Genomic DNA, 24528 nt, shown 5'->3' with positions numbered 1-24528 from the left:
CAGCATCAAATCAAACATAACTGAATAAATAATTTGCTCACATGCAAATTGGATTTTTGCCTCCCTGCTGACAACGGTCCCAAAGGTGTTGGTGGCGATGCACTGATAAACGCCTCCATGATTGATGACATGAGGGTTGTTGATCAACAGGTTACCCTCGATGAGACTGAAGTTTGGATCCGAGTCTGTGTTTAGGTCTCTGCCATCCACCTTCCACCTGTCAATGAGATAAGTCGAAAAAAAACATCATTAGGGAGAGAAACATGTCAGAAGGCAGTTCCAATGTTCTCTGCCTGTCTTATATCTAATTAAAGACTACACATACAGTTTTTCCCAAATGAACACTGATGCAATAAATTCAAAACACTAACATCAGAAGTGTTGATGTACGTTTTGAATTCAGGAGCCCATGGTGCGTAGTAGTGTGTCAAACCTTTATTTTAAATGAAGTGTAGGGTTCTGTGTCTTCGAAATGACATTTATATTCATATATTATATATATATTTATATATATATATTCACACCATTTAACCCTGTTCTGTTGCCGAGCAAATTGCAACGAAATTCTAAATATGGCATACACATGATTCATTTACACATGATTCATATGTTTATGAGTTACACACTGCTGTGCTCAATTTGGCACTTAGTATTTCTGCTTTTCCAATTATACATTCAGTGTTTGAGTTCAAGAATATACTGAACAAAACACACAAGACCAGAATTACGCACTGAAGAAATTCGACACTGGATTTCTCTCACATTGTGATATCAGTCAATACATTACAGAACTTATTCTAAACAGACTTTACTATAGCACATGAAAACAGCAAACTTTTGTGGAGATGCAAAAAAAAAAAAAAAAACGTATGAATTAGAAAAAAACGGGGGAAAAAAAAAAACAACCTCGTCATTTCTTCACCTAGCTGGATTTGGCCATAGCCCTTCATCGCCACTGCAGGCTATTTCCTGTCTGACAAGACAGTGATGGAAGACCCTGCATCACTTTTGTCACAGGCCTTCTCCAGGTCTACCTCGTATTGTAACATTGCTCTCCATTTTAGTTGAAGACAGATAAACTCACCTGTTGCCTTTTTATAGTGATTTGTGAGTTTACAGTAAACGCCTAAGTGTCTGACAGGAGTGTTCTATGAGTCGGATCACAGGTGAGGTGTTTTTAAAGGCAACGTTTTGAAATGGCAAATCATTTCATGTTATATTTCTGGATTTGATGTAGAGAAATGTGTGTAGTGTTTTTTGCAAAAGGTGCGTCACAGAGAATGTGCTTATAGTTTCTCCTTTTGCATGCCAGGTTTCACTAACCGTGTGCTATTTTAAGTATGAGTGTGTAAGTTATAGAAAACAGTGGCCTCTTTTATACTACAACACATTATTGAAGTGTTTGCATGGATACAACGTTTCCAGGGTGTTGTATTTTAAAGGTTACCATTTCTCGGTGAACAAATTAGAGTATGCACGCAGATCCAATTAGCGTTCTGATTTAGAGTTTAGGTTGTTAATACACGAGCTTCATGTTTTCAGAATTGTTGTGCGTGTATAAAATGGGGAAAAACTGCAAAAATGTTAATAAAGAAAAATACTTTTTACACAGCACGCCAACATTAAATGCTCTACATGTATACAGCATTTACACATATACAGCACATGTATGTGTTTCACAGTCTTAATCACGGTATAGACAGTCAAATGGCAGGCTGAACACTCACCTGTAATGTGGAAGCGGGTTCCCCTTTGCCTTGCAGTTAATAAAGACCTGCTTATCATCAGTGCTCAGAGGGAAAACACTGTCACTGGGCTCCTGAGAAAAGACAGGACCGTGGCGCATATTCTCTGCATTGAAGAAAAGAAAAAAAAAAAAAGAAAACGCACATTAGCTGTACAATGGTGCAGAACCAGTGACACTGAATTAATGCAAAAATAAATCACTCATCTCTGTATATAAACTCTACAACCATGTAATTAGCTGCCAACAGGGCTCTTGGAGTTCATTCTGCATTTAATCAACCCTCTCATGCACATGTCACAAGGCAGATAATGCACAGTGATGAGAGAGCAATTAACTTACGATAACCCAATAGCATGTGTCTTTTTGTTTTTTTCCCCCCTCAGTCTCAGAGCGCTTACAAGCACAGAGGTCACTGAACTAGTGTAAAGAAAATACAGATTAGTTAAGGCTCACCTCTTCAATAACTGGCAATTAATGTGATTTTGTGTTTCTTTGTTTAAAAAAAACCAAAACAAAACATAATATTCTTGTAGTATTGGAGGAAAAGAGTGCACTGTTAATTGTGAATTTTGTTTCAACCCTTGCATTCTCAAACATTATCACACACAGTAAGAACAATTAAATTACCTTTGAAACTCAGACTTTGCAGTCTCCAATTGCTGTTTTGCATTTAAACTACAACAAACAAGACTTACATTTAAAGCTGTAGTAGGCAAAAGAGGAGCCTAATCATCAAGTCATGTAATGCTTATGTTTTTGGGAAGAAGGTTATATCATCTAAGCCCCTCCCACCAGATGAGCCCAGACAGTTGCATTCACTTCATATGAGACAAATGGCCTGAGGCAATATCAAGTTTTCCATTTAATTTGCCAATTATAATCTATGTGTGAATCTATGTGTGATTCCATCCACTGCTGTTAAGGGAATATTGGGGGATAGTTAATTGAGATAAGCAGTAGGTGGTGAAAAATCCCCTCAAAAAGTTAATGGCACTGTATTTGTATGTGTATTTAAAAGGCACATTAGATATGCCTAGGTTGGTTCAAAATAACAAGTTAATTTTTTAAGTTAGGAAAGAAAGCTTGAAAAAAAAATTATTCTCATCCTGTCTCCTGTTTTTCACATCTGCCCACATTGCTCAATGCCCAAACAGCCTGACCCACCGGGAACTGCAGATAAGGAAAAGACAAGCAAAACTCTGATTGACTAAATGGATTTTATGCCCAAAACACCCCTACATATAATTTATGCACTAAATAAAAATCCTTTGCTCCTTGCACCTCACTTTGTGGCTCTATTACATGCTGTGCAAATATCAAACATGGAGTTCAGCATACCTCGGGGCACTCATGCCACAACATGTATACCACAATAATACACTATAGATCATTTAAATAGGGCCCTATGCATTCAAACAACATGGGTTGGAGTTCAGGGTGAATTATGTCAAGACTATTTAGAGGGATGTGCAATTACCTGAACTGATTAGTTTAGTTGTTAATTATTTCATTCTGATCACAATAACAGTGGGATTACTTGGTTATGGTGTTTAAATGAGCGCTGTAATCATCAAGAGTATTGCCTTACTTTGGTCATAATGCAATTATTAGAAAGCGTGTAAAGCTGTTGTCCATATGCAGGTTAGAGTATGTGAGTCTGTTGTTCTGGTTAGCTCCAGACACACTTTCAATACACAGGAGTAATTAAAAGATGTTGCACTAATCACTCCTGTGAAATTTCAATAGCTGCACACACACACACACACACTGCTGTCCACCCTTCTTTTCCTCTGACACCACATATGTTACACCAAGCTGCACACCAGCGTTGCTCTCAAAAATAAAATATCTCATTTCTCTTTTTGTGCACTTGAGAGGATTGAATGCAGTTTTCTTTTTATAAAACGTCTCTAACCTTGACTAGGACAGAGAGTTCTCCCTCCCTTATCATCATCATCATCCTCCTAATGAGAGTGGGAGTCTTTGCCTCAGGAAAGGGCCTTGTTTTCCAAGCCTCTGAGGGCGGTGCTTCATTTTTACCTTGGTTGCAATGTCCTTTAAATTAAACAAATTAATGAACCTTTAATAGTCAGGCCAATTCACCTGGGAAATGATCGGGTGGTTTGCGCGTATGCTACCCTATAAACACACCAACTGGACTGACCACTGGCACACATACGCACACACACACATTACACTTAATTAGGTTTCATGGGAATGCATACAAATGTGAGCTGAAAGCGGGGATATGTATGTACAAGACCACAAGCAACGCCATACACATTCCCCTACATTCTCTGACTGGGTTTGCGGGCTGCACATATGTACCACAGCGGGACTGCTGCCCGAGAAATGAGATGCTAAATCAATGGAAATTAAATCATAAATAACAATACAATAGAGGCCCACCCCATATGCTACTACATAAATTAAGATGTATTTGTTTGGTGACTTGAAAAATGCTCAATTGAGCTCAGTACACAGAAAATCTGCCTGAAAAATCTAAATCTGACTAGGTGATGGAGGCTACACATTTTCCCATATCATAAAGCGCTGGTGCTTAGTGAGATTTGAACTCCTCAGCTGTAGCTCATGCAGGTATTAGGAGACTGAGCGCTAATGTTATTCAGATTTTTCCTTTCACTCCATGGATGTATGTATTTGGGAGAGCAGAGTACAGAATAAATTAAAGTTGAGAAAAGAGTATGTGTTTTTTTTTTTTTATAGTGTCTGGCTACACTTCATGTAAGCGGCAGTGGTTGGACATAAAGCAAGAAAATTGCATAATAAAACAAGGAGGCATAAAAATACCAGCGAGGGCAAAATTCTTTCCCACGGAATAGTTTATCTGCAGATGTAAATCCGACAGAGAGTCACATTTAACAATGACGCTGCTCTGATAAGACAACTTCAAAATGTCTCATTATAACCATTCTTATGACACAAGGCCATTTCAGTTTACCTTGGGATAACTAGCAAAAACAACACCACTCAATTCTGTCTCTTCGGCTTGTGTTTATCCCGAGATGCTTTGCTGAGCTCTTTAAAATCAAACTGGAGTCTACAGATTTGTTTATTTCTGGATATACTGTTTGCAGATTTTACAGCCCAAATACAAACGCGACCATAATTCTGAGTAGCGCTGCATGATAGGAATGTGATAAAATTCAGGTCAATAAAGATCATAAGCGCTGGGCATATTTACTGGATAATACATCTGAAATATACGTATGACAGAGTCTGTTTTTTTCTGCTTGTATGCTGGATACTCACACTTCCTACTGTAATCATAGTTTGTTGTCAAGAGCAACTAAAGTGATGGTGGACATTAAAGGGAACTAAACTAAAAAAAGGTAACACGATGTCGTTCGTGTGGAACTGGTTCGGACAGCGCAACATAGATTAGTAGATTAAGACAGGGCAGGGAATTCTAGGAATTCAGCCAAGCAAGCCAAGTTTCCGGTACGGGTCGGGTAGTGTACACACACCACATGGATGTTCCAACCACAGACCGGCATTATTATAGCATACTTCTTCTTTTGCGTCTTTTATTCTCTTTCTAATCTGCGGTCGAAAACACGTCATCAATGGAAAGCGTTAAATCTTCTTCTGACACACTTGTGTCTGGAAGGTCGCAGGATTGATTTCACCAGCATGTCATGTTCTTTGTTTTGCCTGTGTACTGTAAGGCCTACATTATTTACAGTATTATTATTTTATTATTGTATCAATTATTATGAGTATCAGGCATTAATAATAAAGCATATTGTATAAAGCATTAATGAGCGCTTACAACTAGTGTTATAAGTAGATTATAACGCATTATAAGTTTGGGATGCATACACTATTACTATAAATAAATATATTGGGTGTGTGGTGGTAACCTCGACTGGGCCAGCCATACATTTGCCCCGCACACACCAAGTTGGCAGCCTTGTTAAGATGCTCTAAAAAAAAAACACAACAAACTCCATCCATCACCTCACCTAATGAAAATTTGGCTCAACTTTTCACACAAGCCCTGCAGGTTTGGTCGAAAGAATGACTTAACCTGCCATTAGCATCACCTGCTACTGCTACTAACAGACATTGTCACACTCTCCATTAGCTATTAGCTCATGCTCGTGCTGCTAACAAGCTTATGGTAATGTACGGGTGGGTTAACCAATTCTTTCTCTGCTACCAACGTAGCAACTGAGGTGTATAGGCTTAAATATGTTCTTTTGCATATTTGTACTGTTGGAGAGCCAGGAACAATGCCTCTGTTTAATTGTGCTTACACCAACAAGAGCAACACATCTGTTTCCAAGAACACACCGCATGCTATAGGACATCCTCCTGTTTCTGCTCTCCCCGGGCAGAGAACCACAACCCCACACTAGAAGATCATTGGCCAGATTTCAGTCCCGATCTGGTCCTTCCAACAATTCTGGTTGTCTTCCGATTTTAGGCTGATTTGAACAGATTTGACCAAGTTATCCTGTAGTGTGAGGGACTAACAGATGAGAATTTAATGTCATAGGACACACCAGCGTCTTCCCGTGATTCCATCTTCTCAGCCATTAACCGACTATGATAGTCTTTCTCCATGTCTGTTTATATTCTGAAGTCACGTTCATCATATAATCCCTGGAATCTCTTGAAACTGCTTGATTGAACACCTAGTGTGTCAGTCAGTGTGAGGAAATATATTGTGATTTTGCCATATTGCCCAGCCCTACTTCTGCGAACACAATTATTATGACTATTTTTATTATAATAATACATATTCTTCCCTTTCATAACAGCAATATCATGCATGGAAAATAAGCAACCTATTTCCGTCTAAGAGGTGCAGGTGTGTCATAAAAGGCGACTTGGAATCTCACCAGCAAGGCACTGTTTGAGTGACAGAAGGATTAACAGTTCCCATGGCAACAGCATCTTCATTTTCCAAGGTCAAAGATTCTTCTTCCCATCCAGTTGCCAAAGAGTGAGGAATTGTTTCCTGTTTCCTAACTCCTTACTTCCTTTGGCCCTGAAAAAAAAAGGAAAAATAGGAGGACATATGAGCACTGTGGAAAGTAGGAGATGCAGATTACAACAAGCCTTTTGGGGAAAAGGAAAAAAAAAAAGGCTGGAACTTGTGGAAAAATTGGTGAAGCATTAATAATTCATTACACCAAAATAAGCAGAGCCAAGACACCATGCTGAAGAACCAGATAGCAGTTGATACTCGGGGCCTTTCTTTAGTATAGCATCTCCCATGAGCAACGAAAAGAAAAAAAAGAAGTCACAGCAACTGCAACAGATGAGCAGAGCATTCTGCCAATGGCAATGTTAAGCTTTCTAAAAACTGTTGGTTCAACATCTTTACTCTAGCAAACTGTGTGATGTGTTAAGTGCAAGGAATACACAGCATCGCAGGGGATTCTAAGGAATGAAGCACACACACTGAAGTGAAGAAAAGAAAAAAGCATAAAGACAGCACATTGTTCACGTATCATGACACTGACAACTACAATGACATCGATTCCTGACAGAAAAAGTACAAGTAACACAGAGTTCATGCTGTTTTACTACAGTTTTTAATTCAGTAAATCTGGACTCCTGAGTTAAATCTTCTATGAGCTTTACCAAAGGAGAATGACAATAACATAAATCCTCTCCACCACAGAATCACAGCTGTAAAAAAAACATACACACCATGGTATTCTGAACCATCCTGGGTCTTGAGTATGCCAAATAAACTCACTGACCATTCTTGTCACACTATTACTGTATTATGTATTACTATTACCGAATAAAGTAGTCAACTGTTGCTGTAGCATCTGCTTTAAGGTTTGATATGTCATGCTTCTGTGGATGGTCTTCTACACACCATATCAGTCAATTGGTCATCTGCTAGTTGATGCCATGTGACATCAACAGTAGCAATCAATGAAATATGTGTACCTAATAAAGTGGCTGTCGAGTATTATGTTAGATTAGATTATAATCTACTTTATCAGATGACTCTGAAATGTGTCTTTTGTCCCAAGATGTCCAACGTTCCACACAAACATAAACCACACCTTTAACATAATATGACATCAACACAGTATGACACTGCTCACAGTGTCTCCCTACACCTACTTAAACCCCGCCTCATTTAGCAGTTTCACAGACTGAGGAACAAAGGAGTTCCTCGGTCTGTTCTTCAGTCACGTTTGTGGCAAACTGAAACGTATATCTGAGGGCGACGGCTCATATTCAGTAAATAATACATGTGAGGGGGTCTGTAATGAGGGTTTGTGCCAGAGACAGCATTCTTTCAGTACATGTCTCTTTAAACTTTGGCTCAAGCAACTGTCCGACAATCTTCGAGCGGATTCTTAGTACTTTGGATAGCTGGGCCTTAAATTGAACTGAGAGACAGTTACACCACGCACTGCTTCCGTAGTGCATCACCCTCGGCACTATAGCCTGATAGAACATCAACATGACCTGCTTACCGTCTCCAAATGACCTCGATCTCCTCAAAAATGTGTTGCTGTACTTCGTTACAGATGTCATCTGTGTGAACACTCCAGGATATGCATAATGTATGCAACATAAAAAAATAAATAATACTAATGATTTATTTTAAACTAATAAATGTGTACTGAATCTATCAGTCTCTAGCTCTCTTTTTTGTCTGCCATAATGCTTTGGGGGACAATTGTGCCATATACCTTATGTGAAATTCATGTAAGGAATCACACTATAAATTGATAAAGAAATAACAAGGTAAGTAAGACAAATGTGGGATCACAACCTTTAAATAATAATTATTTTGATATCAGGGTGAATGGCACTTATGTGAAAGCCTGAGCAGGCCTACACTGCCTGTTTTCAGGTCTGTGCCACAGAAAGAACTCCAGCATTCTACTTTATTGCGTACATCACAGACTTATAAGGAGCATGCTTTTCTCATTAATTTAAAATTTCTCATTAGGTTAATCTCTAAGGAGATTTGTGAGGAGTTGCTCACTGAGGACATCATTAATAATGATACTCATAAGCTGTTAAGTCTCACGGAGTCTAGAAAGATGATTGTCATACCTTTGTGTTCCGATTTTAATTCATCATTTTCATAACAAATAAAGGACGGTTCACAAGTTTCATCGGTGCCAAAAATGACCTCAAAATTAGCCATGACCCAAAAACGATGTACGAATGTATGACCAGATCCATCCTTCATCTACAGCGTCACATGAGGAGCAACACTAATTGGATGTAAAGAGCCTTGAGGTAATGTATGTTATGAATCGGCGTAATACAAATAAAAGTGAATTGAATTTCTTTCTGTGGACTAAAATAGCTCACTTACTGAATAAGACTCCTATTACCATTTGAGACAAATGGTTTCTGAGCACAGATATGTGGACAAACTTTGCCTACAAATCCTTCTAAAAACATCACATTAGCTTTCCTTAGCTTTTCTTTGTCCTTTTCTCCTTTGCTACGTTTTTTTCTTTTTTCTTTTTAGTAAATCGTTGGCGACAGATGAATGAGGCAAAACAGAGCGAACCACAAATCACACCAATGTGTAGGAAGTGAGGTAGCTTTACTCTGCTCTCCATTATTTACTCGTAGAGGGAACAATGCTTATCATCTGACTTTCATCATGTCAGTCAACCTCATTGATTTGGTTTGAAGAATACTGGCATTTGTTTTTAACAGACTGCCATTAGGTTTGGGATGCTGCCCCCAGTCTTGTCACGGGTCTCAATCACATATGGAAGGATTAATCAATAGTGGGTGGTTTGGTTGATATCTTTCCTTATGAGAGTCACTGCGTTGATATATTCCCTCGTTCAGGAGAAACCTGATGAAGAAACTTTATACATCGAACAATATGAAGCCAAATCCTTCTGACTTAAATATTTCCTTTTCCAAGAAAATGTTTTACCTCGTGCTATTCTCAGCTTCCTGTAGAGTCAGAGGTAATTATGTGTTGGGTGAATAGGTGCTAAGTGGATGACACAAAGCTGCATATGGTAATTAGATGCAGTTATTATATAGGCTCTGCATGAGAAACTTTAAATCGATGCAAAATGTTTTCCAGACATTTTGTCAAAACGCCTATCTGCAATCGATACTGTTATAGGCCTGCACCTGTAACTAATTCCAAATCAATGTGTTTTAAATGCAGACATGCTTGCCAAGTGCCCTGTGAGGACAGAGCCTCAGAACGAGTCAAATTACATTCAAATAAAAACCGAAAAAAGAGCTGCGCTTAGTGAGCGCTCTCATATTTATGACTGACAGTTACAACTAGATGCCTTTTATATCATTACATGTGAAAGAGTATGAGTGTCCTAATATTGATCAAGTAGATTTTTCTGAGGTACAGCTTAAATGTGAGAGCTCTGTTACTAATGGCACTATTTCACATACAGTACTCTGCAAAAGTCTTAGGGGACCACCGGCTTTGTTGTTTTCACGTCTGTCAAATTCTGTGATCAATGGCATTCCAATGGGAAGGATGTGACTGAAACTCATACAACATGTCTATGTAATGCTCAAGCACAACTTGAATAAACCCGGTGTGATAGACCCTTTTCACACTCCCGTTTTTAAGAAAGTGGCGATTGGAAGTGCAAGTGTGTCTGCTCCAAGAAGTAGCCGTCTTGGCATGTCCACTTACAAACCTCTACATCTTTAATTTGAGTTTCTTTAGGTCCATTAATGTTAGGCTTTTTTCAAAAAGTGGGTGGGTGGCGGTGTGGGCTGTTAATCAAAATTTAAATCATAAATATACTGGCTGCAGTGAAGCCAGTATTTTCAATCAAATATCTTCCCTTAATTGCTAATGTCATATCATTAACATTTTAGTCTCATGCATGTGAATAGAAGACTGATCATTGACCAATATGGGGACCCTCAATGAGGAATTGCAGCCATTGGTATGTAGTGGATTGTGAGTATATGGGAAAAGATTAGCGTCCACTGCAGGAGGTTGAGGTTGTCTAACAAGCCCCTGCAGCCATGAGTCATTAGTGCACATGCTGTGCCCAATGATCGATGTTAATTTGTGTCTGTTGCAGTCAGCTATCCACTTTCACTGTCAAGCTGATCAACTTTATTTCCTCTATACTCACAAACATGTGTCCTTTGTTCATTTTGCATTCCGAGTCAGACTTGGGGAACCTGATTGCATTTAGCCAAGAGACAGTAGCTGTTGTGCATAATGTGGAAACACATGCAGAGGCCTCAGTTCTGTAAGGTATATAAGAGAGGGAACTAGCACTGCTCCCCCTGTCAGATAGCACAACTCTGTTTTAATGATGCATAGGTCCTTGGCATCCTTGGGGAGGATGTGTTCCTTGGTCACAGTCCAGAAATTTAAAGTAGTTGCTTGTGATTCCCATGATTAATTTATATACCCTAGAAAAAAAATACAATGGTAATATTTCTTGTGCCCGGCGGATGGTGGTCGCAGGTGTCGGAAATACCAAATGGGATGAGGCCAAGCTAATAGTGCCTGGAAGGGAAACTATCTGTCAGAGATAATCCCTAATACTGTAACACCCTGGCTTAGATAATGTGCTTGCCCCGCCTGTCTCGAAAGCCCACGATATTAAGATCATTGTGGAGCAATGATTGAATGTGGTATGGATATTGACACTTACAGTATAAATGTATATAATCATGAGGGAAGTTTTGCCCAGTGTAATGTTTAGAGAGTATTACCTAGCCAAACTGCGCTAAGAATTAAATGAGAGTGGAGGATTGTGAACTCTGATGAACCATATGTCACATCATTATCATCTGAGTAATTTGTTGAACATGTGACTGTAGAAATTAACTTCAACTGCCTTGCAAGAGGTAATTAATCCCCATTTTTTTTTGCCTTTCAATGATAAAAGTGACATTGAACATTACACAGGGCCCCATTAGAAACATCAGCCACATGTCACATTATCATGGCCAGAATGTCCAACACAAAACACACAGTCTTGCTCATTACAGTCATTAGAGGGCGACCAGAAGAGGAGTTTCAAATACTGATAGAATGATAGTGCACAAAAAAAGCTGTGAGCAGATTAAATGGCCAATAGCCCCTTACTGCCATTCCCAAAGGAGAAATAGTCAATAAAAAAAGTATTTCTAAGAAAATCTGCAATAACAGGATCCTTCACAATATTCAAAAGACCAAATGTTTAATCAGTGAATACTTGTCCAATAACCAAAGACTACTAATGGCATTATAAAACATGGCAGAAACAGCAATTTGTTGGTGGAGGCAGTGTAGTCATCGGACACTACTGGGTACAGGGTCCGCCGATGTCAAAAGGTTGTAAATGTCCCTATTGGAGCCAATTAATCAGCTACAAAGATTAATTGGTCAACCTCTAATAGCAATTAAATAAAATGCTAACTTAAAATCTGTACAGGCATTAATCTGTGTCATCACAAAACGTGCCATAATATAAATCGCAAGAAAAGCCTGCTGCTCTCAGGTTACAGTTCATCTTCAATCCACAAGGGAGCCCGAGCACCGCTGCAGCTCAGATTACAGACCTGCCATTCACTGTGCAAGTGCATATTACCCGCTGACTATGAAGAGGAGGAGAAGAATATTGAAAGCTAACACACTGTCACTTCAGTACAGACCCAGCAAACAGAAACTCACCTGAAGTCTGGGCGTGGAGAGATTGTAGATGTGAAGTGAATATATTATTGTATTATAAACATGCAAAGAAAGAAGATGTGACAAACAAAAACAACAGATTTGTTTTTTTGGACGGATTTAGCTTTTCTTAAGAGAGAGAGAGCTTCTGGGTCAGGATTTAGGATGAGCCTTTGAGTTGAGCAAGCTGTAAATTTAATTTACCACAGATCACAAGGGTTATATGTTTTAAGGGCATCCCTTTAAATTAGGTGCTGGCAGAGAAAATGTTTCCTACTCGACGCAGTTTTTCTAGAGCATACTGACTAGTTGATTACATTTTTCAATTCAAACATGTCCAAAACTGAGGATATCTAAATTTAAACTCAGAAAGCACAAACCTCTGCCAAGGCCGCTAAGTTTCTGTAGCGTAAAACTACCAACATCTAATAATTTCTCCCACTGGCCTTAACCTACAACCCGAGAAAATGTGATCATAATCTGTTCTTTACATTGTGAGTTGTGCTGCCCACAAATAAACATGAAAACCCTCTTTGGAGGAAGCTACAATACATCCAAACCTATGCCTTCCCATTAATTTAAGGGTGTAAACTGTGACTCAGTGCTGCAGAGTGCTAGCTCAATAAACTGGTAGCTACCTAGATGGCGTTCTACACTTCAAGAGGAGATAATTTACACAACCCAATAATTGCATAATTTTTTTTCTTATAATGTCTTCCCCCTTTTTTTTTTTTAGAGTGTTTAGATCTCATATCACTCAGTTAATGTCCTGTGCCCACTTAAAAGACACAGAAGCACCCATGGAAAGTTTCAGACGTGAATTCTACAGCTCAAAAAAAAACCAGTTCAGCAGTTTAATGGGATAAATGCTTCTTGCCCTGTATAAACACAAACAACTTTATCATTGGCCTCATTCTTATCCTCCATTTGGATCACCTTTAGCTGCCACTAAGGTAGCAGCTACTCTTCCTGTAGTATATGTGTATCTTCTCACTTATTTTATATTAACAACTTACTATATAATTAAAATGCTGGATGATTTAACCAATTGTACTCATAATAACCAGAAGGTCAGCACACGGCACATAGCAATGACCACAATAACAAACAATCGGTTTTGAATTAATGGAACAGGACATGTGCAGATACATATCTGCCCCCACACACATTTCAAAGAACAGGGGATGACTAAATGGTATGACCGTTCCTGTACCCAAAAAAAACAGCTATGGTTTGCAGTCGTTTAATAAATAAAACAGCCCAACAGAGAGGCATGTTTCCCAGGATTGAGTGCTCACCGAGTAAGTGGAGTCTGCTCGCACTTCTTCTGCAGCCAAGACGAAATCAGCCCTTTGGTCAGCTGAGAGAGAAAAAGAGAGAACAGAGGAGAAATGAGAAAAGTATTGAGTATTTTTGAAACAATGATTTCAAGACAAAAAGACTAAACCAATCATAGTTCAGTAACAAGAGGGACATAAGATGCAAGATGCACCAGGTGGGTTGGGTTGCCACTTCAACACAAGTATCCTGTTACATACTGAATATTTAAACAGTTTATGCGGAAGATGAATCTGGAGGTAAACATACTAAAAGTGTCAAACCTTGTAGATGAATGTTCAGCAATGCACCACCAACAGTGTAGGGCACATTTTTGATTATATTTCATGAAAATGACGGCCTCACTGCAGGCAACAACCAAATGCAACACTTGTATATGGGCTCATTCAATGATGAGAAATAATCTCTCTTATTTTACAGTATAATCATACAATATGGATTACATGGTAGTCTATATAGCAATAATGCCATTAAAGCAGGAACTAAAATCAAGGCAGCTGGAGTCAGAGACTAGGTTTGTTTGGGGTTCTTCTCGCACAGAAATCCACTGTAAATGTTGTAAACACAACTAACAGAGCAGTATTTCTACCGAGCGAATAAACAGGAGCATGCTGAGCTCGCGAGGACTCTTTCTATGATGTAGTAAAGTGAAATGCGATGTGGTGTCATCACGGCATATTTTATTCTGAAAAGTAAACCGGATGTTTTGTTTTCATACTTCCTCTTCCACTTGTTCATCCCCCCCACTGCTGTGCCTCTGGGGGCGTGGCTAGAGGAGGACGGTTAGTGACGGAGAAACGGGACAGTGACGACAACATGGGAAGAGCCAGCTGATACGGAAATTGATATGTAATGGGAGGTGTTTATCCAGAGAAGGCAGTACATTCACCCATTTTAGTCAATAATATTACTAGATAACGTTATACACTAGTTTTAACCTGAAAAAAGTGGTTTAGGTGTTTAGTTACTCTTTAATTGAGACAGCCACACAAAAACTGGCTTTAATAGTGTGGTATATATTAGGCAGAATTCATGACAGACGTCATATTTAGAGTGTTTGCTGCTAGACAGCCTCCAACTGGGAACTGATGTTTGTAAACCAATCATTCTCCTGCACTAAATTCCAAAAGTGCAGCAATTTAAGCCTGTGGTGACACAAGAACAGCCAGTGTACTGCTGCCTCATTTGTCACAGTTTGTGTCACATTGGTAAACTAGCAGATCAACAACTAGTATGTGCTGTGAGGTAAAACTACTGATTGGACTTTGGTGTGGGCGAGTGAGCAACACAACTTTCAGTTTCCAGTCAGAAATGGCTGTTCGATGGAGATGAGATGAAGTCGCATACATAAGATATTGTACACTTAACCGCAGAGATCATCTTACCAAGTGTGCTTCCCTTATAAATATGTATTTCCTTGTGTCCCTGCTTGCAGCTATGTCTTCAGTGAAAGCTAGTGTCAGTGCCTTAAGCTGGCTTCCTGCGACAGGGGTTGAGCCGGGAGCTCAGCACATTCAGCACCGACTATGTGTCAATACTCCACAAAAACCTGAACTGTCCCCTTAATCGCTTTGCATTGTTGTTCATGTGAAATGAGAAGCTTTACGTAAGCTTAATTTAAAAGTTATGGGGGGAAAGTTGTAACATTCCCATTATTTCTAACATTACATACATAATTGTAACGTGTTGCCAATGTAAATCCTGTTAGAAAAAGGTAGAAGGTCCCTCTGTGGCCTTTTTGTTGCTGCATTAAAAGCAAAAACCCTTCAAATGAACTGCTGAACAACAATGTTGGCTACTCAAATGTGGTTAGTGAGACTAGAATCTATATCTTTCTTGGAATACAAGTTGTAACAAGGCTAATGGAAGAGATTATAGGCACTTTAGAAAGCTTAATACTAATTCAGGGATGGTACTTCCAAACAACAGTGATGCTATACCCGACCATGTAGTGACAGGGAAAATAACTTTTAAATATAACAATGGGAATTAATTGTTCAGGGCATATTAAACCTGTGATCAGATTCTGTGAAACTCAGCAGGCTTAACTAGATGGCTCAAATGGCAACTCCACTACAATTGAAATATCAATGATTAAATGAGCAGAAGCACTATTGGCTTCATAATGATTTCTACCAACTCATTTAGCATCACACCTTTTTTTACTGCAATTCATTGTGTCAGCAACTAGGGCCCATTTCAGGCGCATCGTCCATCAATGAAGGAGGAGGAGTACAAAGATGTAACCGTCACACAGTGTGACAAAAGGCAGTGCTAAGCGACTATATCCTCCCCTAATGAGATTTATGCAAAGGTTAACCCGAAATAACCATTGTATAGATTATAATAACATATAAGGGTGAATATAAAAAAGCAGTGCCACGTTTCTGAAGATAAATTGTAAAATTCATGAAGCAAAAAAAAAAAGAGGCAGGTCACAAATATGTACTTCTGAACACAAAAAGCCCACTTGTTCTGATCATTGTATGCTGTATGTGTGTGTATGAAAACGTTTGTTTTCAGAACAACATATCAGGGTTAACTTGTTTTTCCTTGATGAAGCATTTTTACACCAAAGAGGATTCTTTCAACATGCATCTTAGGTATGATGCAAGAAGTGTGCTTGAGGAAAACAGAACCCTGATATAAACAGCGTGTTTTGAGAAATTGTTTGGGAAACTTTTCAGCAGCAGGAATTTATTGAAATTCAAGACCAGGCCTTCTTCAAAAATTGAATGTTCTGCATAAACAAATGTTAATTTGTCAGTGCTGTCATTACTTAACTGAGTTAGTCAGGCAGGCCACAGCCCTGTTTGTCATATTTGGAAACTACACTAACTTGATTGTTCATAATTTACCATGCGCCTGCACTTTTCAGCTCTTCAAACAGGCTCATGTAATTTCTATTTAATGTTTCATGGTAAAATGTGAAACAAAAGTTGCATTTATAAAATCTCAGATCACTGTTGAAACATCTGCATCAAATGTCCATGGACAACAGATGTAAAATAGCCATTTTGGCTAATTCTGGCACATTTACATTGTATGTTTATTAACGTGCACTGTCCATGTCAAATAAACCATAAATAAAATAAAATAAATATGAAACATTATAAACAGTTGACACATCTTCGTGAAAATCTTGAAAAACGCCACATGACGATTCACCTCATCTTTTCACTTTCTATCTCTTCATAGTTAAATAGTAAAATACAGTATATTCTCAATCTTAACATTGCTGTTTCTTCTTCAGTTATACATGTAACTCTATTCTACAAAATTATTTAGTGTGTGAATGACAAACAATGTATGAATTTGTTCAATATGGGTAATTGTTTCTCTTAAAGAGTGAACTGGCATACGACTGCCACAGACATTACCACCTAATGCTTAATCTCTGACAGTTATTTTAGCCTATTTTACCATATTGTTTTAGTTTTATGGTAAACTGTTTCACATAACTCGCACGTTTTGTTTTAACACTTTTTGGGGGCATGATAATGGGCTTAGGAGGTCAAGTGGATCCTCCAGTGGTTCACTGTGTGCAGCAAAGTGAATTGAACCTCTAAGTGCCTCTGCTCAGTGCTGGCAGTGTTTACGTGATATGTGATTAAAATACAGGTAAATGCACGGTATGAATGTGTGTGGATAAATGGCCGAATGGCAAAACTGTACTGGAAAGTGCACCGAGTGGCTGTCAAGTCTGTGTGAGTGTGCAAGTGAGAAGAAAGAAACAGGAAGAGCTGAGGGAATCAAAGCTCTACTCCCACTGCTGTAGCACAAAATAAGATTTGAACTGTAATATTGGAGCAGTAACTGCAAACATGTTTGTTTTGCAATAAAACTGAGCAGTTCAACACAACACAATGCATACCATCCCCCAATCCAAAGTGAATGATAAGGTGTTCATTAGTAACTTCTCATGGGTTTGTGAGTCTCACAGCTTCCAACAACCTCCAAAAGCAGGCAACCGACCTCAGCAGACACTTTCTGCTTAACCATATGCAGTGTACACAACTAACCAGCAATTAGAGGATGAATGTTGAGCATCTGGGTTTTCATAATTTGAGGAGAAGAAAAACACATGTGCAGGCTAATAATGAAAATGATGTTTAGAAGGTAGATCAATAAGTAGAACCCCATTCAAGTACTAATGTGAACCTCATAGGGTTGTAGCTAGGGGCCTTTTTGAAAGACAATTTTGTACCCATTAGTAAAAGCCCATTAGCAAGCGTTTTTTTCACCTTATCAAAATGTACCAGTTTAAGTACAATTCGATAACCTAAAAGTTGCACCGTCACAATACTATGGTACAGAAATGTACCCACACAAATGGTACAACACAATAATTCCATGTTGATCGATTATTTGCATGAATAAGAAGCTAATTTATGGACTAACATTGCAAACATACACAGCGGAAATAGACATAACTTTTTGAAATTAAAAAAATAGTATGTGCAGCGGGTAAAAACTGTATAAATTTGTTCCTTCTTTTGATTGAATTCTTTTTGTCATCATCGAAAGGTACATTTCTGGAAACACTGCACTAGTGAAAGGAACTTTTTCCAAATGTGTACCACTTGTAATGTTTTTTGAGTGTACACATGAATGTTAATGTTTTCATCTGATACGTTCAACTAATTTCCCCATATTAACCTAAACCTAAACTAAAATTACTGTATACTCTAATTTATGAATTTAGCTGAATAACCCACAGAAAAGGCAATTAAAACCCCTCATATTGCCAGTGGTTGGTCCACGCTGGGGTGTTTTTTTTGTTGTGTTGTTTTGTTTTTCATCCATGAATGACCCCTGTTTGAACTGTGTCATCACAAATGTGCTGAAAAAACGAGTCAGGAGGAGAAGGAAACAATAATTACACAATTGAGCTTAATGACAATACAATGGCTACTATTTTATATTATTCCTCTTTCAATCAATTTTTCACTTTATCCAAATGATGGATTGATAAAAATTGAAAACTGTTACATGTTGGAAACATTAAGATCAGTAGTGCTGACTGAAGCCAAAGCTGATAGAAACCTATGTGCACTGTAGAGTTGAGAGAATACATGAGGTTTCTTTGGATATCTCTCTCTCTCTGTACATGTTTTATTGAAACTCTGGTTGTCCCTGTAGAAATGCTGGACATAGAGGTCTGGATTACACAGAGTAATCAGAACACTGTGTTTTTGGACAGACATGATGGTGTTGGACCCTTCAAATGTAATTTTGCTGTGTTGTGAGGAGCACAAATGAAATTCCAGCCACCTCTGTGGAATTGCTGAAACAGCAGCACTGGTCATGTCAAAACCTCAGAGCACATAAAACCATGGAACCTTTCTGAGACCAAGCGAGTCAGGCACGGGAGGGAGAGGGAGAGATTTAGAGGTTCCATTAACCAAAAAATTCAATGGCCATGACCAACACATCACTCAAGAACATTAAACAGGGCAAAACATGCAATTTGTTCTCGATGAACTGCGGTCCAAACCATAAACTGTGCTTAGAGCATGAGGAGCTGAAACACTCTGGCTTACAAAGATATAAAAGAGACTTCTTCTCTGTTTAGATAATAAACTCTAAATAAAAGGATATTACTGCATAAATTACAGAGACTAATTTAAACATGTTCTCAGTTTAATCCACACTGTTCCTTTGGACTGTATTTGTATTTTAAGTGCATCATTTATTGGAGATTAAAAGGAAAGTCCAATCTCGAGTCTTGAGCTCCTCGATGAATCAAGATGTGTTGGTTTTAATAAATAAATAAATAAAAGTTGATGAAAAACTACAAAACTGAATCCACTTTGAAACACATTCAAAAAAAAGTGGACGTTAAAGAAAAGGGCTCCAAGACGCCGAGTTTATTTGAATGTTGGCTGTGAAAGAGTGTGAATACTTGACGCAAACCTTTCTATATAGTTACAGTATGTATGTAATCATTTCAATGTCAAGCAAGAGAAAAGAAGCAATAACCATGGTGATGACTGAATGAAAGGCCCAGCTTACATGAACTGCTTTGGGTCCAGGTGAAGTTATTTTTGTACTCTCTCAACTTTGGTTCAGTTCTGATAGGACTACAGCTTTAAAACCAAGTACCGATACTGTGATAACACAACATCATTTTCAAGGTCTTTGTGTACGTTAGACATACAGTTTGTTGCTTAAGGAGTGGACTGAGGCTGTGTGAACATCATTCTAAATAGAAGAAGGGGGAAAAGGTGTAAACCTATATTCACTTCTGCCTCTGACTTGGTGTTAACAAGATGTAACACGGCCAAAAATAACCAGCTCCGATCTAGTCATTCACTTTATCTGCGACACCAAATTCAAAAGGATAAGACTGTAAAAGTCACACTTGTGGTTCCAAATTGGGAAAAACATAGAATACAATTTGTAGTGTATATATTTAGCTTGCAAACAAATGTTTCTTACATTCAAACCATTGAGTTCACACAATGCTGATTAAGTCTATCAGCTCCACACAAATCTCACTGTGTTTCTCAGTGTGTGTGTGTGTGTCGCCCAGCGACATTCGCATGCTGCACACAGGAAGTGATATGTTTTATGTCCAAAAAAATGGCGGCAACATTGACAACGGTGCACATACAAACAGTGCAACATCGTCTCTGTGCATGAAGACCAAACAGAAGCAGAACAATGACATCAACAACAACACAAATGACCAAAGGTTACGCATTGCAGCTTCAAACATTCATGTGATATTTAGGTTTTTTTTGATTTCATGTTTTTATTGTTCTGATTTTGACCAAGATCACTCATCTCTATCCCAAATCTGACTTAATTCATCTCAGTTCGTTGAAAAATTATGAAATGTGGAAAAACCCTTGTCCAGACCAGGGAAGTGTTGGTAATGCACCCGAGGAAATTTGATAAAGTGAGTATACTACTGGCGACCTGTCCAGGGTTCACCCCGCTTTTCACCCTGTGTCGGCTGGGATTGGCTCTCCAGTGGCCCTCGAGGGGTGAGGGTAGACAATGGATGGATGGATGGACTAAGTGCTACTCTGAAACCTTGTTATACTGCAATGTTCTCATGCTACACTATCCCAGACAGTGACACAACAAGCAATAACCCGTTTCCCAAACAGGATAACATTTGCAGCCACTGCATCAACTACATTGAAACATAATGAATTATAAGTGCTGGACTTCTTCATAAAGCACATTTCATTCACACTCTGATGGCAGAGTCCTTGACTATCTTGTCCAAGGACACCTCAACACAGGAACTGGAGGAACCAGGGATCAAACCACTGATCTCAGCTATTGGGGACATTCCGCTTTACCTCCTGAGCCACAGCAAATCCATCTTCATTAAGGTTTGTAAAAGCAGATGTTTGTGTGGAAGACCATCTCGAAGAAGACTCTACAACCTGGATTTAGTTCAAGGCCTGTATCTCCCCTAATGTCAAATTGTGTTGCACAGATTAAGTACATTTTAATTTGAAATTACATGAGACTTAAAGAAATAAATGAAATAATCAATGGCATTTTCATATAAATAAATTAGAGCTGACAAAGTTGACTTTAAAGCCGTTGCATGCTGTTAATTTAAAAGGGATCAATCACATTAATTCCCTCTTCATCTAGCTAGGCTCCCGGTCTGCCTTTTAGGGCTTTGTGCCTAACGAGGCGACTCCAGTGAGATGGGAAAGCGAGTCTAAACCACAGCCCACAGAACTTTCTGAATAACATCTGCAATATAAAAAAAGTAGGCTAACCTACCTAGAGCATTTTTTTTTTTTACCTGTCACAGAAACACAAGGTCTTTGCTCCTGAAATACAGTAATCATACTTAGGATTCTACACCCAGTGTCTGAAGTCCTTGTCAATGACTAAAACACAACTGGGAACTTTAAAAATAATTTATTTGGGCTCATTTTATCCTATATTTGGGAAACATGGCGTGCTTCATACTGAGCTGCAGTTGGACTCATTTTCAGCCCAGGAGTTATCATACTTTTCATACCAGCCTATATCAGTTCACAACTGCTCATACAGAACATTATACTACACTTTTTTCCTCTACCACATCAGTGATTTTGTGCATCACCAGAATCCATTTTCATTGCCAATGACTTTACTATGAAATATAAATAAGCCTCACACATGAACAAATCTTCTCTGCACCTGTTTCTTGCGAGTATAACATCAATGAACACCTGGGCTGTGCAACAGCCTCAGAAATACCTTTAAAATACTACATTTAAAATTTCAAAAGTACAAGTTTCTATCATTTTAATAACAAGGCTACCACTTAAAGAAACTGAATCAAAAATGCTGTTTTACACTCACTGCTTTTGATTGTGTATTTATGTAGGAATCTTCCCATTCTACAGCTATAGGCTCAAGACTGAAGCTCAGTGCACCCTGTTCCTCTCCTCCAGCAGCAAACTGCTCTGCTGGCTACGGCAGTTAACTATCGACAACAAGCAACAAACACCCTCAGGCTTTGGTTCCCTCATAGCCATATTTCTGACCTAAAACATGCCGCCGTAAAAGCGAGAGCATCTTGCGATGCATCTAATGCAGAGGTCAGACCACATGATTATTTTTGTCCGTTACAAGGGTCACAATGGCCTTAAATTCATAACCACGACTTGACTGACAGATGACTGACAACCGGTGGTACCCAACCCAAACAATCATCACCAACAATGCGAGGACATCGGACAGAAGAGGGACTGGACCATAAGGTCGTGCTACAAGACTGAAAGAAGACATCATTTCAATAATAAATGACAATCATATTGTACATGATACGTGATCGGAGACTTCAATACTTTAGTCGTCTACTTCTTCACCATCACATTCTGGCATTTGTTTCTTAGCTTCACTTTACTGCAAGCAGTTTTATTGCCTTTTTATTCCCATCTTCCTCACTCGCATCCGCTCACATTGCATGTGTGTGTAACCTCTCTGGGTGTATTCTAAATTTATGTCTGAAGTCCCAGTGCATCACACTTGAGAGTCCAGAGGTCAGGGTTAAATTACACTGCTGCTAAAAGCTGCTGTGCGATCATTTATAAAGTTGTTGTGTTTACTGACTCTGTCACCGCTCCCCCTGAACTTCTCCCTACTTCCCCATTTACCACTAAGGGTGTGCAGCATTCTGCTATGACACACTTACAGCTTGAACAGAAATAAAACCACATCATCTCTGTCCTTGAATGCAGCGTGATAGAGATTTGACCTATTGTGAAGTCAGAAACAAACGAGGAAATAGTTGATATTGAATGATGACTGTATCAATATTTCACTAACTAGAAACAGATTATTTTTTGGCTATTATTTTGAAGTAATGCTATTGTGATACAGAGCTAATTCAGAATATGAATCACAAAGTATAACTCTTCATTTGTTTGTGTCCTTTCTCGTGTCCAAAAAATAATTAAAAACATTTTTATATATGCTGTATAACAGAGATTCTAATATTGTTTCAGTTTCTTCACTCCAGCTTTCACTACTGAAGTTGCAGAACTCAAGAGGCCTCTTGGATGAGAGGTGAAAATGTCTTCAACTTAACTTAAGCACGTCCACTTCCCCACAGCTAAATCCAGACGATCACTATGACCCGACCGACCGCGAACCTTCGCCGACATGCTAACGTGACATTAGAATATAGTGAATGATTGTGTTAGACCAGTGTTTTTCAAACTTTTTCAGACCAAGGACCACTTAACCCATAAAAAGACACTCACGGACCACCTAATTCAAAATAGCCCCAAAACGGTTGCGGTCAGCGGTGTCGCAAACCGGTCCACTATACCGCTCAAGTCGGACAATGCCACAAAACAAATATTTTTGGATTTTACTACTAGTTGATTTGATATTGAGAAACACTGACATTTGAATTTTTAAAACATGACTGCCAGACTCTGAAGTCACTGAAAATAACAGAAGAAGCAGGTGCAAAGAAGAATAAGGCTTACAGTGATGAAAACATGGTGAACGACGGGGGTGCAATTGCTTGGACTGATGAGGAGACTGAGCTTATGCTCCGCTTAAATAATTGAATATTTTAAAGTTGACGGATGGTAGGAAGACTAAGAATGATCGTCAACATGCTAACAACTAACCACAAGCCAAAAAGTGGAGGTAGACACACTTCAGTCAATAAATTCATTCATCAAGTACACTCAAATAAGCACAGTAGTACACTTGAATGGTTGAAGATGACTTATCTAAGGGATAGAAACGCATTTATTTTTATTTTAAAGAGGGAGATAACAATCTCAATGATAAGAATATTATCACTGGCCTTGATATACCTATTTTCTTTTAGGAAATAGCATTATCTCTGTCTTTTTTCTGTAACTTTTCATGCACTGAACAGTTATTTCAACGGCCAACTTGAAACCCCACTAAGTGCCCACAGCAATGGAGTCACTTTACAACAGCTGTACAGATTATGAATGATAGGGAAACTCTCCTCTCACACATAAAAGTGCTACAAATGAATAATTCATGGTTTCGAATTTCAGGCTTTTAAAAAAAAAAAAAAAGAATCAACCTTGTCGTCTCGGGCCTTTCCTCTCCGGCAGATTGAATCCGGTGATATGAGTGATATATTAGCTGGTCTGAGATCTGCAGCTCATTCACTGGAAGAGCCTCACATTTCTGTGAAAATGATGACAGCTGAAGTAACAGAGCAAATACGACGAAAGTAACTCTGATAGCCCTTGATGAATGACACGTATCTGTGCAGTGCCTATTGGTACGACCTAAATATTGAGGTTATTTGTCTCAATTGTCAAGAACTATAGCAAAATTATGA

General features: G+C 38.7%; 1 protein-coding gene across 2 annotated transcripts in view; it reads right to left on the bottom strand.

Annotated features, from left to right (window-relative positions):
• LOC131460269 (contactin-4) overlaps positions 1-24528 on the bottom strand; it is a 135108-nt gene that overhangs the window by 54246 nt on the left and 56334 nt on the right. For both annotated transcript variants that reach the window (XM_058630601.1, XM_058630600.1), the window contains 4 exons: positions 13682-13743; positions 6616-6764; positions 1728-1851; positions 42-217 (listed from right to left, as the gene is read on the bottom strand). In XM_058630601.1, the coding sequence (XP_058486584.1) occupies positions 42-217; positions 1728-1851; positions 6616-6676 (361 nt within the window). In that variant the 5' untranslated portion in view covers positions 6677-6764; positions 13682-13743. The remainder of the gene's footprint in view (positions 1-41; positions 218-1727; positions 1852-6615; positions 6765-13681; positions 13744-24528) is intronic.

Source organism: Solea solea, chromosome 6, assembly GCF_958295425.1.
Source record: "Solea solea chromosome 6, fSolSol10.1, whole genome shotgun sequence".
Taxonomy (NCBI): Eukaryota; Metazoa; Chordata; class Actinopteri; order Pleuronectiformes; family Soleidae; genus Solea; species Solea solea.
This window is presented reverse-complemented; position numbering and strand designations above follow the sequence as displayed.